At 48.3% G+C, this 18768-nt stretch overlaps 1 protein-coding gene across 1 annotated transcript in view; it reads right to left on the reverse strand.

Annotated features, from left to right (window-relative positions):
- Positions 1–298: 298 nt before the first annotated feature.
- XXYLT1 (xyloside xylosyltransferase 1) overlaps positions 299–18768 on the reverse strand; it is a 198789-nt gene continuing 180319 nt past the window's right edge. The window contains exon 4 of the mRNA XM_060099322.1: positions 299–2913. Coding sequence (XP_059955305.1) covers positions 2517–2913 — 397 coding nt within the window. The 3' untranslated portion in view covers positions 299–2516. The remainder of the gene's footprint in view (positions 2914–18768) is intronic.

Consider the following 18768-nt stretch of genomic DNA (forward strand, 5'->3'; position numbering starts at 1 on the left):
GGCTCCGGACGCGCAGGCTCAGCGGCCATGGCTCACGGGCCTAGCCGATCTGCCGCATGTGGGATCTTCCCGGACCGGGGCACGAACCCGTGTCCCCTGCATCGGCAGGCAGACTCCCAACCACTGCGCCACCAGGGAAGCCCCGATAATTGGTTTTTTTAATGTGGTATTTGAAACACGTGTTTTTTTTAGGAGTTGAACTAATGAAATACAGCGGAACAGGCAGGCTCTCTGTCTCTTTATATATTTACATACACATATACATAATTTAAAAAATAAAATTAGGACCATACTATGCATATAATATTGTATTTTGCATTCGTTACTTAATAGCATATTATAAGCATTTTCCAAGGCATTTTTCAAAAGTATGATTTTTAATGCCTAAAGTATTCCATTATACGGCTGTAACACACATTATTTATCCACTCCCCTATTCAACATTTTGTTGCTCCCAATTTTTTTCTATTATAAAAAGGCTGTGATAAACAGTGACTCTGCCCACATCTCTTATTTTGTTACAATAAATTTTAGAAGCTGAATTACCTTAATGAGGTTTTCACAAGTATCAGTGATAGTGTGTCACTGTCACACATAATACAATGCTTGGCACACAGCAGACATTCAATAATTGGTAGCAATTGGACTTCCCTGGTGGCGCAGTGGTTAAGAATCCGCCTGCCAGTGCAGGGGACACAGGTTCAATCCCTGGTCCGGGAAGGTCCCACATGCCACGGAGCAACTAAGCCCGTGCGCCACAACTACTGAGCCTGTGCTCTAGATCCCGCGAGCCACAACTACTGAAGCCCGTGCACCCAGAGCCCATGCTCCGCAACAAGAGAAGCCACCGCAGTGAGAAGCCCACGCACTGCAACAAACAGTAGCCCCTCACTCACTGCAGCCAGAGAAAGCCTGCACGCAGCAACAAAGACCCAACACAGCCAATAAATAAATAAATAAAGTAGTAAATAAATAAGATGGCCATCTCTCAAAAACCACTAAAAAAAAAAAAAATGATTGGTAGCAATAAATAGGAAATCAGGTCCCTAAGAGGACAGACCTGTTCTGTCAGAGCTGAGAGTAGAGACATGTGTTCCGTTTCATCAGGGGATGATGTAGGCGGACACTTGGGGTAAGCAGATGAGAAGGGATGCGGTGGTGGGTTTTGCTCCCAGAATTAGACTGGCCTGTCAATACCTGAAATGAAATGATTCTCCATTTTGAGCCCAATATAACCTTCTCAGACGTGGTCCCCCTTAGGCCCCAAAGACCCACTGTGAGCACACTTATTAGCTTAATCACGTGGGGAGGGAAACTCTGAATGACATCGATCACACTCTTGATTCAGATCCTTCAGGTAGCGGGAAACTGTGATCAGAGAGCAAACAGCATAAATCATTGTGTTCTCAAAGATTATTTATTAGCTATTCTCACTCATGGTGGAAAAAAATAAATGAAATTGAAATAAGATGAAAATCCAACAACACTTCTTCCCCAAGGACCTCAGGCGGATGATACAAAATGGACCAATAGAGGCTTCGTGTTTGTAGCTCACTTACAGGAGAACTCATTAAAGCAGAAATCAAGTAATGACAGCCTAATTTCTTGTAAGGTATAGGGTCTGACCTGGTGCAATAAAGTCACAAGGACGATTCTTCCAAATAAAGAGACTAGAATGCTTATAAGTCTAAGAGCGACACCCCTTCCAAGCTGCATGGTTACACTAGGGCACTGCTGGGCTCCTCTTTGGAATGAGTCTTCCCAATCCAGACAATTCCATCACCTGTCCTTGCGGGTGGCCAATCTCTTCTTTGATGGCAGATTTGATTTCAGAGCAGAGTCTGGTCACCTGGAGCTGGATCAGATGAATAAGGGATAATGAGGTTCTGTGATGCAGTTGGGAGGTAAATGCTGTGAAGGTTAAAATAATGAGACCAGTTTTCTTATGTGGGCCCCAGGTGCTGCTGAGGGCCCTCCCCAAAGAGGTGGGATCTTTACATCTCCACCAGGCGCCACGAGCCTCGTGAGACTAACCACGCAGCCTCCTAGGATGCGCGTGTGGAAGGCCAGCATTCCTTTGGATGCTTAAACCCTGGGCTGGTTGTTAGAACCCCGGCTCACGCATTTAGCGCCCACTGGGAGCCACAGCAGTACTGTTTGCTGTCTCGCCTGTCGATTTAAAATAAGTTTATATTTGGTCTAAGAAAGCCCAGTTCTTAAAAGGATTTCCATTCTTTGGGGGCTGAAGGCAAGGGGCACCGTTTTGTTTTTCTTCCTTCTTTTCAAATGCTTGCTTCCTAGCCCACCGGAGGAGGTCTATGTGTTTGTCCTTCATGACGCCTGGCCCCTGGAGGCAGAGGGTCCATAGCACCAGTGGGGGCAAAGGGTCCAGTCGTCATTGGATGGCTTCAGGACAGCGACACGTGCTGGGAGAGCTGCAGCACCTGGTCACAAGGACGTCCCTGCAGTGTCTCTCTAGGAGTTCAGACACTGCCCCGGGCCTGTCCGAGAGGTGCCTAGGCCTCTGGGATAGGGGTGTTGCAGTTCCCGTGGTAGATCCTGACGTGGCCCTCACACTGGAAGTAGGCATCGAAGACATCGCTGTAGCCATGGTCCCTCCACCAGGTGCAAAGCTGCCGGTTCCAGGTACAGTCCAGCACGTGGAAGAGCTCTGGGTGCTCCATGCCGATCATGGTGAAGAAGTCCTGGTCCCCGAGGTGACCCCGGAAGCGGTACTTGTCGGCCAGCTGCTGCACCTGTGCTGGCTCCAGCAGGCGGCCGTACAGTGGGGACTGGCGCATGGCCTCCAGGTTGAGCAGCATCACCCCGCTGTTGAAGCCGGGGAGCCCCTCAGGGGGAGGGCCCCCGACCCGGGTCTTGGGGTTCTCATGACGGAACTGCCAGAATGTGTGCCTGGGAAGGGGAAAGAGAACAGATTTAGCCTGATGTGTGTGTGGGAATAGTCTGCCAGTCCTGTTCCCCCGGGTCCTCACAACCACCCAGGAGGGAGGTTCCATTTTCACTCGTTTTACAGCTGCGAGAACTGAGACATTCTGAGGTTCAGAATCTGTACCACACCGCCAGCAACAGGCAGAGCCGGTCTGAGTCTCCCAAGTCCAAGCCTCACGTTCTTCCCACCACCCTCAGGATGACATCATCATCTCCATCAGTCACAGCTGTACAGACTTCGTGAGCACCAGGCACTGCATCCTATGAGACGGGTGTTCTCAGAGGCAATATGTCACCTCACGCCTGAGGAAACTGCACAGAGAGGTTCAGAGACTTCCCCAAAGTCACACAGTCAGCAAATAGCACAAGCAGGGACTCAACCCAGGCATCTGGCTCCAGCGCCCACTTCTGAGGTTAGTAACAATCTAGGTGGAGCTTTCCAACCCTTGTCTTTGTCTGTGATCTTGAAAAGGAGAGGAGAGAGAAAAGTTGGGAAACAGTTCTGAATGGTGATCAGGTAAAGACATAGGGAGCTAAACACAGGCTGAATCAAAATCATTTTTTGCTTCAGAATAAGTCTCATTCATTAAAACCCCATGCCTAGCATTTCTGAAACAGCTCAGGTCTACCCATGGGTCAAGTGAAAGTGGCTATGGGACAGCCAAGTAGAATTATAGCAATTTTAGAAAGCAGGTCCACTCAATTTCAGTTTCTCTCTAGGCAGATTTAGAAATCTGCTCTAAGCCCACTGGATGTTACAGCCAAGGGGCCCCTCCTAGGTCCTTTATCCAAATGTTTCCATCTGGAGACAGGAAGTCAGATCCAGAAACCTCCCTTGGGTGACAAGGTTAGAGCATGAGCCACTCTGTTCTCTAGCCTCTTTAACAGCAAGTTCCTGCACAGAATGGGCACAGGAAGGGGCAAAGAGAGACCCAGGCTCCATTCCTGCAGAGATGCCGTCACAGCAGAGGGGCCTTCAACTTGGAGGAAGGAGGAAAGATGGAGGGCCCTTTGTCGTGGGCAAGGGCAGGAGTGAGCTGGGGCGTGTCCTGCATCAGGCTCCATCCCGCCTGTTTTACCAGCTTCGCCTCTTCCCTAGAGTCCGTAGGATGGGGGGTGCAGCATACCAAAACTCTGCCCCCGGCCTGGAAATGCCACCCTCTGGCCTCCCACAGAGCAGCTTCCTGACCAACGACAGGGAGGAGCTGTGCAGTGAAGTGGGCAGCGCAGGGGAAAGAGGCCTGACCCGGGGTGGGCCACCCTGATGCATTTTCCAGTTCAACACATTTCTCTGGGTCTGGGAATAGAGAAAGCTTCCTTGAGGTCTCGCATATCACAAGGGGGCCGAGAGTTTGCTCCTGGCCAGGGTAAAGCATTCCATTTGGACATTCTTACAAGTGGAATACACAGGTTCATTGTCTGAATTTCACCATAATTGGACTGTGAGTGGAACAGAGCTCTGGTGCCTACTTGGTGATAACAACCTTGGCAAAAATAAGCTTCCAAAGCAAACAGAGATGCTAGATCTTTCTAGCCACTAAAGCCTGCAGTGATGGGATCATAGCAGGGTTAGAATGCAGTTTGACAACTGTTAGTTCATTTTACCATATTTCTTCCAAATGGTTAATTTCAGGAACAGGTTGCAAACCAGCTAAAATTCTACCAAATAGAACTGGGCTACCATGGCATGGTAGAGGAGGGACCCTCAAACCAGGCGAGGTGTTTTTTTTTTTTTTTTATTACTATTCTAGTTGGAAATTTTATTACCCCACTCTCAGTAACTGATAGAGCAACTAGACAAAGGATGTGGACGATCTGAACAAAGCTATCAACCAACTTGACCTAGTCGACATCTGTGGAACTCTCTACTCAACAACAGCAGAACACACATTCTTTTCTCCTGCAAATGGAACATTCACCAAGATAGACCATACGCTGGAGGACAAAACAAGTCTCAGTACATGGACAAAAGTTAAAAATCATATAAAGAATGCTCCCTAACCAAAATGGAACTGCACTTGAAATTAGATAGATAGAGAAAATTTCTAAATATTTGGAAATTAAGCAACATACCTTTAAAACAATCCACTGGCCAAAGAAGAAATCATAAGGAAAATCAAAGTATTGCAAGTCATGTACCCTTTCATTTTCAAAAGCAGGTGACCAGCTGTCCCATGTCCTGAGAAACTGTCCTAGTCTCAGGCAAACCAGGACGGTTGGTCATCCCTTGAAATGTTTGGGTTCAGTCTACAAGTTATGTGTCACCTTAGGTACAGGGCTTTTCTCTCCCGCTATCTTTTTTTTTTTTTTGCTGTACACGGGCCTCTCACTGCTGTGGCCTCTCCCGTCACGGAGCACAGGCTCCGGACGCGCAGGCTCAGCGGCCATGGCCCACGGGCCCAGCCGCTCTGCAGCACATGGGATCCTCCCAGACCAGGGCACGAACCCGTGTCCTCCGCACCGGCAGGCGGACTCTCAACCACTGCGCCACCAGGGAAGCCCCTCCCGCTATCTTTTTTAAGGGGAGGGTTCTATTGCCAAGGCACTGGATTCATTCTCCAGAGAGGAGAGACCCGGGGAAAGGGGAAGATGGCAGCAGAGAGGCAGAGCCGGTGCTCGTGGAGCCCCTGGACACCTCATGCTCCATCAAGCCCACCAGTCCTTCCGTACTTCCCCCAGGGTTCTGTCCTCCCCTCCCAGAGGACGGGCGGGGGGACGTGGCACGGGCTGGTGGTGTGGGCGCGGCGGTCACGTCTGTGAGGTCTCCCAGCACCGCCATCGCCTCTGCCTCCTCAGCACCTGGCACAGCAGCGCCTCAGGAACCATGAAGTGACGATAAGGACTGAGGAAAAGGTCAGTGCAGCTCAGGCTACGTGGCCTTCGATGTCATCTGGCACCAGGGGCAGGAAGAGGTCAGGACAGTTGCCACTGCCGAGAAAACAACCTGCTGCTTCCCTGAGCCCTGGATCCACCGCTGCCAGGTCTGTTTTGGGGGAGAGTGAGGAACAGGGACCCACGAGAGGGTGCTCAGATGTTTGAGAAAGGTTCAGAAGGGTTTCTCTCGACTCTTGAGCAAGCTGGGGAGCAGTGGGGCCGTCGGCAGCCCCGGGACGCCCTTACCAACCTCAGCAGGGAAGCGCCCCCAAATCTTCCTGTCTACACAAGAGTGACCTTGCTGGGCTCCAGAGGGCAGGGCCAGAGGCAGAGAGGTAATGGAACATCTTCCAGGCAGAGATCATGACCTAGGTGGCTCTTTGGGAACATGCTGCCTAGGACCACTGCTTAATCAAGACACAAGAGGCATTTTATAACAAAGAGCCAGAAAGAACCAGGTCTGGGACATCAGTACATTATGATTTGTAAGGAGAAGCAAGGGAGGGAAAGGAAATGGGAAATGCAAGCTGCCTGGGGTGTCTGAAGCAGAAACACAGCCTGAAAATGAACCAGTGATCCTCTCAGTACAAAATTACTGCCGTTATTTAAAGGGTTCCTACTACCCCAAGATGCACCCAGAAAAACAGAGCAGCTGCTTAGGGGAATGGTGGGTTTCTCGGGCTTCCACGGCAGCTGGTTCTTGTGGAGGAGCTGTGCTAGCCTTGGGGTACAGAGTGATAGAGGGACGTGGAAGGGATGAGAACTCACGTAAGGGGCTCTGATCCCACGTGGAGTGGCCTAACGGGGCGAGGTCCCCACTTACACACCTGCGGCAGCACATGTGGGCTGCAAAGTCTTCTTACAATTCTCTACCTCACTCCTCTCCCAGCAGTGCAGGGACATTGTTGCCTGCATTTTAACAGAGGGAACAGAGGCCCTCGGTTGTGAGGGGCAGGGCCCCGACTCGGATCCAGGGCCTCAGACATCCAAGGTCCCTTGAATCTTTGACAACTTCAGATTCCACCACAGGCTAATGTTCCAAGGAACAGCACTTGGATTTCAATATTATCTCTGACTTTGGCTGGCAGACGCCAAGGCCACGGGTGCTGGGGACCAGGCCATCGGGTGATGCAGCCGCTGCTGGCTTGAAGGGTGGCGGTCAGCACCCCAGACCCTTGCCTTCCTCACGGGGCCTGGGCTGACCATGTATATTCACAGGGCACTGCCAGTAGCACATGCTGAGGCTCCAGGAAACCTCTGTATGAATGAAGGCATCCGATTCTGAGAGCTTCCAGAAGTTTCTCAGATTAACCTCCATGGCCACAGCCCAGCCCTGTGGTGCTGCCTAATTGTTTCATTTGGGCCTGTGTGGAGTCTTGTTCCCACCCCCGTGGTCACCTGGAGACCCACACTAGAGGGGATAAGGTTTCTTCCCCCTTAGAAGTAAACTTAACTGTAAAACGAGGCCTCGTGCAGATGGTCCGTTGTAAATACCGAGTCCTTCCAGAAGTCGACGAGGCTTGCTGGGAAAGCACAAGTGAGGAGCCTTCAAGCACATCCTTCTAGTTACGGGTGATGCATTTTCTAAATTTTTTATATTGAATACGTCCTAATTAATACTCATAAAAAGGACTATTAAAAGCTAGTGGACTAGTTCTAGTGAGGAAAACCCATCCTTACAGGAAGGGGTGTTTGAAGTATTATAGTTTTGAAAAAGCACAGCCATCTCCTCCCTCAGGTTTTCCTCTGATGATCATTGCTAAGGTCGCTCCAACAAGTCTCTCAACCAGAGGCCCTGGCTGAGAACCTAAAGCTCACGTTCTCCAGAAAAGGACCCATGTTGCTGTGAGTCACCCCTTCCTCCTCCCCGCACACCACCCCAAATCACAGACTCTTTTGTCTCCCTGTTTCATGATTTTTTTTCTCCTGGGTTGGCCTTTCTCAGCTCCTAAGGCTCAGTTTTCTACTTTCACTTCCAAGAGGGGAGAAGCAAAGATGGGAACACACACCGGGCCCAGGCAGTCTGCACAACACCCCTCAGGAAGGTTCTGGAAGCCTGTGCCGACTCAGGCTGAGTTCAAGCCTTAGGTTCTCAGGCTGAGAAGGCCCTGTTGTAGGTCTGGGATTCACAAGGACGGCCTCACACGTGGCACATCTCACCGTGGCTCACCCCTCGAGTGTGCCTCAGAGTCGAGGGCAAAGTCTCTAAGGAGCAAGGGAGGCCGGCCTCTACCCGGGGAAAGCTCACGGTCTAATCAGCAAAGACTGGAATCAGGAAACACTATTTCCCTCATGCCCATGCTTGTGTACCAGGCCCAATCAGCTCTTGTTTGACTTGGAAGGGACCCTGTTTTCCAGTCGTCAGAGAGGAAAGGCCAGGAGTGAAGAGCCATGCTCAGAGGCAGCCCAGTGTTCCACCAAGCCCCGGTCCTGTGAGGTGACAGGGGACAGTTCTAGGGGATGTGGGGATGATTTCATAGCAGTGGCACTGTCTCTCCATCCTGCCTCGGGCTGAGGCTGAGGTTGAGGTTCTGCGGGACGGGCGCTGACCCTTCATTCTCTAGGGGAACCACCGTCTTTTGGTATCAAACTGGCGAGGGCGTGGACCAGGGCTGTGGGCCCCGCGAAGCTTTAAACTGCCTGTTTCCCTAGGGCATTTCTTACCACCCAGAGTCACAGCTGACCCTTGTTAGGATTTCCTGCTGGCAAGGCCTGAAGCAGGGAGGTCTCTGACTCTGCTGGTCAGAGAGGGTAAGAAATGTTCCCAAAGTCACACAGGTTATCAGAGGTAGGACTGACGGGGCCCCTCATCGGCCAAAAGTCCACTCACCCGTGTCTCCTAGTTCTGCATGAGGTGAACAGGAAAAACAGAGAGCACACTGAACTGAGAAGATCAATCGCCGATCACTCAGATATTTAACAGACCCAACCCATAACGAGGTGAGTGGAACATCCCCGCCCTCAGGAAACAGGCAGTGCAGCAAGGAGCTGAGACCTGGGTGTGAACACACCAGCGGTGGTGGTCCTGGGGTGGGGCTGGGGGGCTGCGCCTGGACCCTGGATGCCTGGGCTAGGGACCAGCGGGGTGAGCCCCTGGGCCTCTCAGGGCCTTGGTTTGCTCAGCGATCACATAGGGATGTGGGGATGAGACACCCCTTAGGGCCATCCTGAACTCCAGGAGCAAACACATACCAGACCCTGCCCAGCGCCAGGCCCCTAGGAGTGGTCCTGGCCGTCACCATGGGCGCTCAGACACTGAAGGCAGACGCCCTCCCTGCCCAGGCTCTTCTCAGGGTGTGGTGGTATCTCAGGGGTCAGCCCTCGTCCACCAGCCAGGCATCTGCAGGTTTTTGTTTCGACACGGCTTCCTGCTCCAGGGAGTCTGGAATGACTGTCTGTCTCATTACCAAAGCAGCACCGGCTATGATCCGTCCACCTCTGTGGAACTCTAAAACCTGGCAGAGCATTGGAATCATGGAGCGTGAACACCCCTGTCGGCAAGGCTCTGACCTGCTCCAGGACAGCCTTCTGAACGCCCCCAGTCCTCCTTTGCTCTGGAGCCCTATGGGTGGTTTCAGTGGGCCTGAGGCCTCCCCTGGCACAGCAACACCAGGGCGCCAGCTGCTCCCCCGTGTCCTCAGGAGGGGTGGGATGCCCCTCCCTAAAGCATCTGTCCCCGTCCCTGGCCCTCCCACCATTCCCCGCCGGACATCTCGGCTTTCCCCCCACACCTGCTGTCCTAGAGCTGTGAACAGGTGGGTGGGGCTGGGGAACCCATCACCACTCCATCTGACAAGTGGCTCTAGAGCACTAAGGTGCCGGCACTGGGCTGGGCCCTGGAGGGCTGCATGGCGAGGAACTGGGGGAGGCACAAGGGACAGAGATGATGGGGGAAGAGGCATTGCAGGGTTCAGCCAGGCAGACGGAGCTCGGAGGGGCTTCAGGCCTAGGCTACTACGGGGGTGGCGGAGCCGCCAACAGCACGGCGGGGCTGGGAGGACGCAGAGGGGAGTGACCCTGTTCAGTCTCGAACAGATGCCCAGCAGGGAGCTGGACACAGGTGTGTCACAAGCACAGTGCAAAGCAGGCAGGACAGAATTCTGGAGAGTGCTGACATTTAGGGAATGGAGGATGAGGAGCGAGGACACAGGGAGGACCTCTGAGTGGCCGAGCCGCCTGTCCCCCACACTGACGCGGGCCGTGGGGCCCCCTGAGGAGCTGCACCGACCTCCAGCTGGACCTGCAGGCCCACTGTGTGCACTTTAACCCCACATCCCCCAGCCCTGTGTCCCAGGTGCCCGAAGTGCCCCCATCCAATCCAGTGGGCCTCCAGGCCTTCTCTCCCCAGATGCTGCCCTCCCAACCCTCTTACTGACAGCAACTGCCCATTCTCTGCCTCCCATCTGAACAAACACTGATGAGGACAGAATGACACCCCAGACAGCACGAAGTATCTCCAACCTTCCCTCCCCGAGTAGAAGCCAATCCTGCTGCCACTCCCCCAGACTGCAGGGATGCACACTGCCTGCCCCGACACACCCTTCCAGAGCTGTCCCCCCACCATGCACTGCAGCCACACCATCAGTCTAGCTGCCTCCTCGCCTCCCTGCTCGTCACCTCTGCCCACCACCCATACCCTCGTCTTCTCTGCTCCATCCCTAGGGCACCCTCAATAATTTCAACAGCCACGATAAGAGCTTCACCTTGGCCTCAGGGTTCTTCAAGCCCTACTTGAGCTAGCCACTTGGCTCCCCATTCTGTGCACCTTGCCACCAGAAGGCACTCTGCTCCAGATTTAATGTGATTCTTATCAAATTACCCATGACTTTTTTTCACAGAACTAGAACAAGCAATCCTAAAATTTATATGAAACCATAAAAGACCCAGAATTGCCAAAGCAATCCTGAGGAAAAAGAACAAAGCAGTAGGCATAAGACTCCCAGACTTCAGACAATACTACAAAGCTACAGTAATCAAAACAGCATGGTACTGGCACAAAAGCAGACATATGGATCAATGGAACAGAATAGAGGGCCCAGAAATAAACTCACACACCTATGGTCAATTAATCTTCGACAAGGGTGGCAAGAATATATATGGAAAAAAAACCAGTCTCTTCAACAAGTAGTGTTGGGATAGTTGGAGAGCCGGATGTAAATCAATGAAGTTAGAACACACCCTCACACCATACACAAAAATAAACTCAAAATGGCATAAAGAATTATAAGACATGACACCATAAAACTCTTAGAAAAGAACACAGGCAAAACATTCTCTGATATAATCGTACCAATGTTTTCTTAGGTCAGTCTCCCAAGGCAACAGAAATAAAAGCAAAAACAAATGGGACCTAATCAAACTTACAAGCTTTTGTACAGCAAAGGAAACCATAAACAAAACGAAAAGAGAACCTATGGACTGGGAGAAAATATTTGCAAGTGATGCAACCAACAAGGGTTTAATTTCCAAAATATACAAACAGCTCATACAACTCAATAACAGAAAAACAAACAACCCAATCAAAAAATGGGCAAAAGACCCAGACAGACATTTCTCCAAAGAAGACATACAGAGGGTCAACAGGCACATGAAAAGATGCTCAACATAGCTAATTATTAGATAAATGCAAATAAAAATAACAATGATGTATCACCTCATACCGGTCAGAATGGCCATCATTAAAAAATCTACAAATAACAAATGCTAGAGAGGGTATGGAGAAAAGGGAACCCTCCCACACTGCTGGTGGGAATGTAAGTAGGTGCAGCCACTATGGAAAACAGTATGGAGGTTCCTCAAAAAACTAAAAATAGAGTTGCCATATGATCCAGCAATTCCACTCCTGGGTATACATCCAGACAAAACTATAATTCAGAAAGACACATGCACCTCTATGTTCACAGCAGTACTATTCACAACAGCCAAGACATGGAAACAACCTAAATGTCCATCAACAGATGAATGGATAAAGATGTGGTACATATATACAATGGAATACTACTTAGCCATAAAAAAGAATGAACTAATGCCATTTGCAGAAACATGGGTGAACCTAGAGATTATCATACTAAGTGAAGTCAGAAAGAGAAAGACAAATACCATATGATATCACTTACGTGTGGAATCTAAAATATGACACAAACAAATTTATCTATGAAACAGAAATAGACTCACAGACATAGAGAACAGACTTCTTGTTGCCAAGGGGGAGGAGGAGATGGGGAGAGATGGACTGGGAGTTTGGGATTAGCAAACGCAAACTATTATACATAGGATGGATAAAACAATAAGGTCCTACTGTATAGCACAGGGAACTATATTCAGCTACTGTATAGCACAGGGAACTGTTCAATACCCTGTGATAGACCATAATAGAAAAGAATATGAAAAAGAATGTATATATATATATAACTGAATCATTTTGCTGTGCAGCAGAAATTAACACATCACTGTTTATCAACTATACTTAATAAAAAATTTTTTAAAAAGTCTCCTCCAGGGACAGGGAGCTGAGATAGATCCCCTCTGACCACATCCCCATGGAAGCTGCCAGTCGGCCCCTTGGGAGTCTCTGGGGCCCACCTCTCCTTATTTTCTAGATTGTCAGTCTTTCCTAGCTCCCCTGGTTCACCCCCCCAATCTAAACTGCCCCTCAGCACCTCACCACATGCCTGGAACGTGACAGTGTTGAAAGCCATAGAGAATGAAGACCCAGAAATGCTAGCAGCAGGAGGTGCCCGAGACCTTTGGGAGGTGAGTGATGGAGCCTAAGAGGCCAGACACTTGGCCCTGGAGACACAAGAGCAGGGGGAGCAGAGGCAGGGCAGGCAGATACACCGGCAGCAAAGAGAGGGACGCGAAGCCACATGCCAAGGGAAAGGGATGCGTGTGCCAGGCTGAAGAGAAAGGAAACAGGATGAATGGCAGGGTGGCACTCTGAGGAACGATAATCATGATAATGGCTAATATTTAGTGAGTACTATGTGCCAGGCCGTTTTAAGTTCATTTAATGTTTGTAACAAACCCATGAGGTAAGAACTGTTATCTCCATTTTATAGATAAGTGTGATAGGAAGACATAAAACATTTGCCCAAGGTCAGAGGAGCCAAGCAGAAGACTTTGCCAAGAAGATGAAAATCCTGGGACGCATCTGAGCCTGAAGGAGGGACAGAAGTCAGAAGGTGCAGTGGCTCTGAGGTGGGAGCAAGGGTTATTTTAAAAGCTTATTTTTGGTCAACTCTAAATCTTGGGAAGATAAGAGGTGAAGTCATCTCTGGAGATAGAGGAGCTGGGGTGCAAGAAGGGCCTGAGAAAGAGAAATCGTCTATGAGGGCCCCTTGGAAATGCGATAAGGAATCAATAAAAGATGAATGAAAGAATTTGCTGGAGTAGGGAGGGCGTGAGGAAGCTCTGGATTGATAACCAGGGTATGCCTTATTCACCTTCATGTCTTGAGAGCCTAGCATGGGCATTTGATTCCCAGCACACCCGTGAGAACGGCTAAGTTTCAAATGAATGAATGGATGAATGGATTAAAGAATGAATGAACAACACTGGAGTCTAGCCGGGCTCTTTGGTGGAGCTAATGGCGGACTCTGGGAGGGCTCATGCCAAGGAGGATTTCCCAGAACTTCTGCTGCCAGTGTCCTTGTCCTTACGGTGAGGCACAGCCACCCCCCGCCTCTGCAGAAGACCCTCCAACACTACCAGTAGAAAACTGAAGCTTAGAAGTTAAACATTTTGAGGGAGGGGGAAGACGGCGGAAGAGTAAGACGCGGAGGTCACCTTCCTCCCCGCAGATACACCAGAAGTTCATCTACACGTGGAACAACTCCTACAGAACACCTACTGAACGCTGGCAGAAGACCTCAGACCTCCCCAAAGGCAAGAAACCCCCCACGTACCTGGGTAGGGCAAAAGAAAAACAGAGACAAAAGAATAGGGACAGGACCTGCACCAGCAGGAGGGAGCTGTGAAGGAGGAAAGGTTTCCACACACTAGGAGCCCCTTCACAGGTGGAGACTGCGGGTGGCGGAGGGGGGAAGCTTCGGAGCCGCGGAGGAGAGCTCAGCAACAGGGGTGCGGAGAGCAAAGTGGAGAGATTCCTGCACAGAGGATCGGTGCCAACCGGCACTCACCAGCCCGAGAGGCTTGTCTGCTCACCCGCTGGGGCGGGCGGGGCTGGGAGCTGAGGCTCCGGCTTCGGTCGGATCACAGGGAGAGGACTGGGGTTGGCGGCGTGAACACAGCCTGCCGGGGGTTAGTGCGCCTCGGCTAGCTGGGAGGGAGTCCGGGGGAAAGTCTGGACCTGCCGAAGAGGCAAGAGACTTTTCCTTCCCTCTTTGTTTCCTGGTGCGCGACGAGAGGAGATTAAGAGCGCTGCTTAAAGGAGCTCCAGAGACGGGCGTGAGCCACGGCTAACAGTGCGGACCCCAGAGACGGGCGTGGGACGCTAAGGCTGCTGCTGCCGCCACCAAGAAGCCTGTGTGCGAGCACAGGTCACTGTCCACACCTCCCTTCCGGGGAGGCTGTGCAGCCCGCCACTGCCAGGGTCCCGTGATCCAGGGACAACTTCCCCGGGAGAGCGCACAGCGCGCTTCAGGCTGGTGCAATGTCCCGCTGGCCTCTGCTGCCGCAGGCTCACCCCGCATCTGCACCCCTCCCTCCCTGCGGCCTCAGTGAGCCAGAATCCCCGAAGCAGCTGCTCCTTTAACCCCGTCCTATCTGAGCAAAGAACAGACGCCCTCCAGAGACCTACATGCAGAGGCGGGGCCAAATCCAAAGCTGAGCCCCAGGAGCTGTGAGAACAAAGAAGAGAAAGGGAAATCTCTCCCAGCAGCCTCAGAAGCAGCGGATTAAAGCTCCACAATCAACTTGATGTACCCTGCATCTGTGGAATACATGAATAGACAACAAATCACCCCAAATTGAGGAGGTGGACTTTGAGAGCAAGATTTATTATTTTTTTCCCTTTTCCTCTTTTTGTGAGTGTGTGAGTGTATGCTTCTGTGTGGATTGTGTCTGTATAGCTCTGCTTTCACCATTTGTCCTAGGGCTCTAACCGTCCTTTTTTTTTTTTTTCTTAAAAAATTTTTTTTCTTAATTATTTTTATTTTAATTACTTTATCTTATTTTATCCTATTTCTCTTTCCTTCTTTCCTTTCTTCCTTTCTCTCTCTTTCTCTCTCTCTCTTTCTTTCTTTCTATTCTCCCTTTTGTTCTGAGCCATGTGGATGAAAGGCTCTTGGTGCTGCAGCCAGGAGTCAGTGCTGTGCCTCTGAGGTGGGAGAGCCAACTTCAGGACACTGGTCGACAAGAGACCTCCCAGCTCCAAATAATATAAAATGGCGAAAATCTCCCAGGGATCTCCATCTCAACACCAACACCCAGCTTCACTCAACGACCAGCAAGCTACAGTGCTGGACACCCTATGCCAAACAACTAGCAAGACAGGAACACAGCCCCACCCATTAGCAGAGAGGCTGCCTAAAATCATAATAAGTCCACAGACACCCCAAAACACACCACCAGACGTGGACCTGCCCACCAGAAAGACAAGATCAAGACTCATCCACCAGAACACAGGCACTGGTCCCATCCACCAGGAAACCTACACAACCCACTGAACCAACTTTAGCCACTGGGGACAGACACCAAAAACAACGGGAACTACAAGCCTGCAGCCTGAAAAAAGGAGACCCCAAACACAGTAAGATAAGCAAAATGAGAAGACAGAAAAACACACAGCAGATGAAGGAGCAAGATAAAAACCCACCAGACCTAACAAATGAAGAGGAAATAGGCAGTCTACCTGAAAAAGAATTCAGAATAATGATAGTAAAGAAGATCCAAAATCTTGGAAACAGAATAGAGAAAATGCAAGAAACATTTAACAAGGACCTAGAAGAACTAAAGATGAAACAAGCAACGATGAACAACACAATAAATGAAGTTAAAAATAGTCTAGATGGGATCAATAGCAGAATAACTGAGGCAGAAGAATGGATAGGTGACCTGGAAGACAAAATAGTGGAAGTAACTACTGCAGAGCAGAATAAAGAAAAAAGAATGAAAAGAACTGAGGACAGTCTCAGAGACCTCTGGGACAACATTAAACGCACCAACATTTGAATTATAGGGGTTCCAGAAGAAGAAGAGAAAAAGAAAGGGACTGAGAAAATATTTGAAGAGATTATAGTTGGAAACTTCCCTAATATGGGAAAGGAAATAGTTAATCAAGTCCAGGAAGCACAGAGAGTCCGATACAGGATAAATCCAAGGAGAAACACGCCAAGACACATATTAATCAAACTCTCAAAAATTAAATACAAAGAAAACATATTAAAAGCAGCAAGGGAAAAACAACAAATAACACACAAGGGAATCCCCATAAGGTCAACAGCTGATCTTTCAGCAGAAACTCTGCAAGCCAGAAGGGACTGGCAGGACATATTTAAAGTGATGAAGAAGAAAAACCTACAACCAAGATTACTCTACCCAGCAAGGATGTCAGTCAGATTTCATGGAGAAATTAAAACCTTTACAGACAAGCAAAAGCTGAGAGAGTTCAGCACCACCAAACCAGCTTTACAACAAATGCTAAAGGAACTTCCCTAGGCAAGAAACACAAGAGAGGGAAAACACCTACAATAACAAACCCAAAACAATTAAAGACAATGGGAATAGGAACATACATATTGATAATTACCTTAAATGTAAATGGATTAAATGCTCCCACCAAAAGACACAGACTGGCTGAATGGATACAAAAACAAGACCCATATATATGCTGTCTACAAGAGACCCACTTCAGACCTAGAGACACATAGAGACTGAAAGTGAGGGGATGGAAAAAGATATTCCATGCAAATGGAAACCAAAGGAAAGCTGGAGTAGCAATTCTCATATCAGACAAAATAGACTTCAAAATAAAGACTACTAGAAGAGACAAAGAAGGACACTACATAATGATCAAAGGATCAATTCAAGAAGAACATATAACAATTGTAAATATTTATGCACCCAACATAGGAGCACCTCAATACATAAGGCAAATACTAACAGCCATAAAAGGGGAAATCGACAGTAACACATTCATAGTAGGCGACTTTAACACCCCACTTTCACCAATGGACAGATCATCCAAAATGAAAATAAATAAGGAAACACAAGCTTTAAATGATACATTAAACAACATGGACTTAATTGATATTTATAGGACATTTCATCCAAAAACAACAGAATACACATTTTTCTCAAGTGCTCATGGAACATTCTCCAGGATAGATCGTATCTTGGGTCACAAATCAAGCCTTGTAAATTTAAGAAAATTGAAATTGTATCAAGTATCTTTTCCGACCACAATGATATGAGACTAGATATCAATTATAGGAAAAGATCTGTAAAAAATACAAACACATGGAGGCTAAACAATACACTACTTAATAACGAAGTGATCACTGAAGAAATCAAAGAGGAAATAAAGAAATACCTAGAAACAAATGACAATGGAGACACGATGACCCAAAACCTATGGGATGCAGCAAAAGCAGTTCTAAGAGGGAAGTTTATAGCAATACAATCCTACCTTAAGAAACAGGAAACATCTCGAATAAACAACCTAACCTTGCACCTAAAGCAATTAGAGAAAGAAGAACAAAAAACCCCCAAAGTTAGCAGAAGGAAAGAAATCGTAAAAATCAGATCAGAAATAAATGAAAAAGAAATGAAGGAAACGATAGCAAAGATCAATAAAACTAAAAGCTGGTTCTTTGAGAAGATAAACAAAATTGATAAACCATTAGCCAGACTCATCAAGAAAAAAGGGAGAAGACTCAAATCAATAGAATTAGAAATGAAAAAGGAGAAGTAACAACTGACACTGCAGAAATACAAAAGATCTTGAGAGATGACTACAAGCAACTCTATGCCAATAAAATGGACAACCTGGAAGAAATGGACAAATTCTTAGAAATGCACAACCTGCCAAGACTGAATCAGGAAGAAATAGAAAATATGAACAGACCAATCACAAGCACTGAAATTGAAACTGTGATAAAAAATCTTCCAACAAACAAAAGCCCAGGACCAGATGGCTTCACAGGTGAATTCTATCAAACATTTAGAGAAGAGCTAACACCTATCCTTCTGAAACTCTTCCAAAATATAGCAGAGGAAGGAACACTCCCAAACTCATTCTACGAGGCCACCATCAACCTGATACCAAAACCAGACAAGGATGTCAAAAAGAAAGAAAACTACAGGCCAATATCACTGATGAACGTAGATGCAAAAATCCTCAACAAAATACTGGCAAACAGAATCCAACAGCACATTAAAAGGATCATACACCATGATCAAGTGGGGTTTATTCCAGGACTGCAAGGATTCTTCAGTATACACAAATCAATCAACGTGATACACCATATTAACAAATTGAAGGAGAAAAACCATATGATCATCTCAATACATGCAGAGAAACCTTTCGAAAAAATTCAACACCCATTTATGATAAAAACCCTGCAGAAAGTAGGCATAGAGGGAACTTTCCTCAACATAATAAAGGCCATATATGACAAAACCACAGCCAACATCGTCCTCAATGGTGAAAAAGTGAAACCATTTCCACTAAGATCAGGAACAAGACAAGGCTGCCCACTCTCACCACTCTTATTCAACATAGTTTTGGAAGTTTTAGCCACAGCAATCAGAGAAGAAAAGGAAATAAAAGGAATCCAAATTGGAAAAGAAGTAAAGCTGTCACTGTTTGCAGATGACATGATACTATACATAGAGAATCTGAAAGATGCTACCAGAAAACTACTAGAGCTAATCAATGAATTTGGTAAAGTAGCAGGATACAAAATTAATGCACAGAAATCTCTGGCATTCTTATACACTAATGATGAAAAATCTCAAAGTGAAATCAAGATAACACTCCCATTT

The sequence above is a fragment of the Mesoplodon densirostris genome, chromosome 5 (assembly GCF_025265405.1).
Source record: "Mesoplodon densirostris isolate mMesDen1 chromosome 5, mMesDen1 primary haplotype, whole genome shotgun sequence".
Lineage (NCBI taxonomy): Eukaryota > Metazoa > Chordata > Mammalia > Artiodactyla > Ziphiidae > Mesoplodon > Mesoplodon densirostris.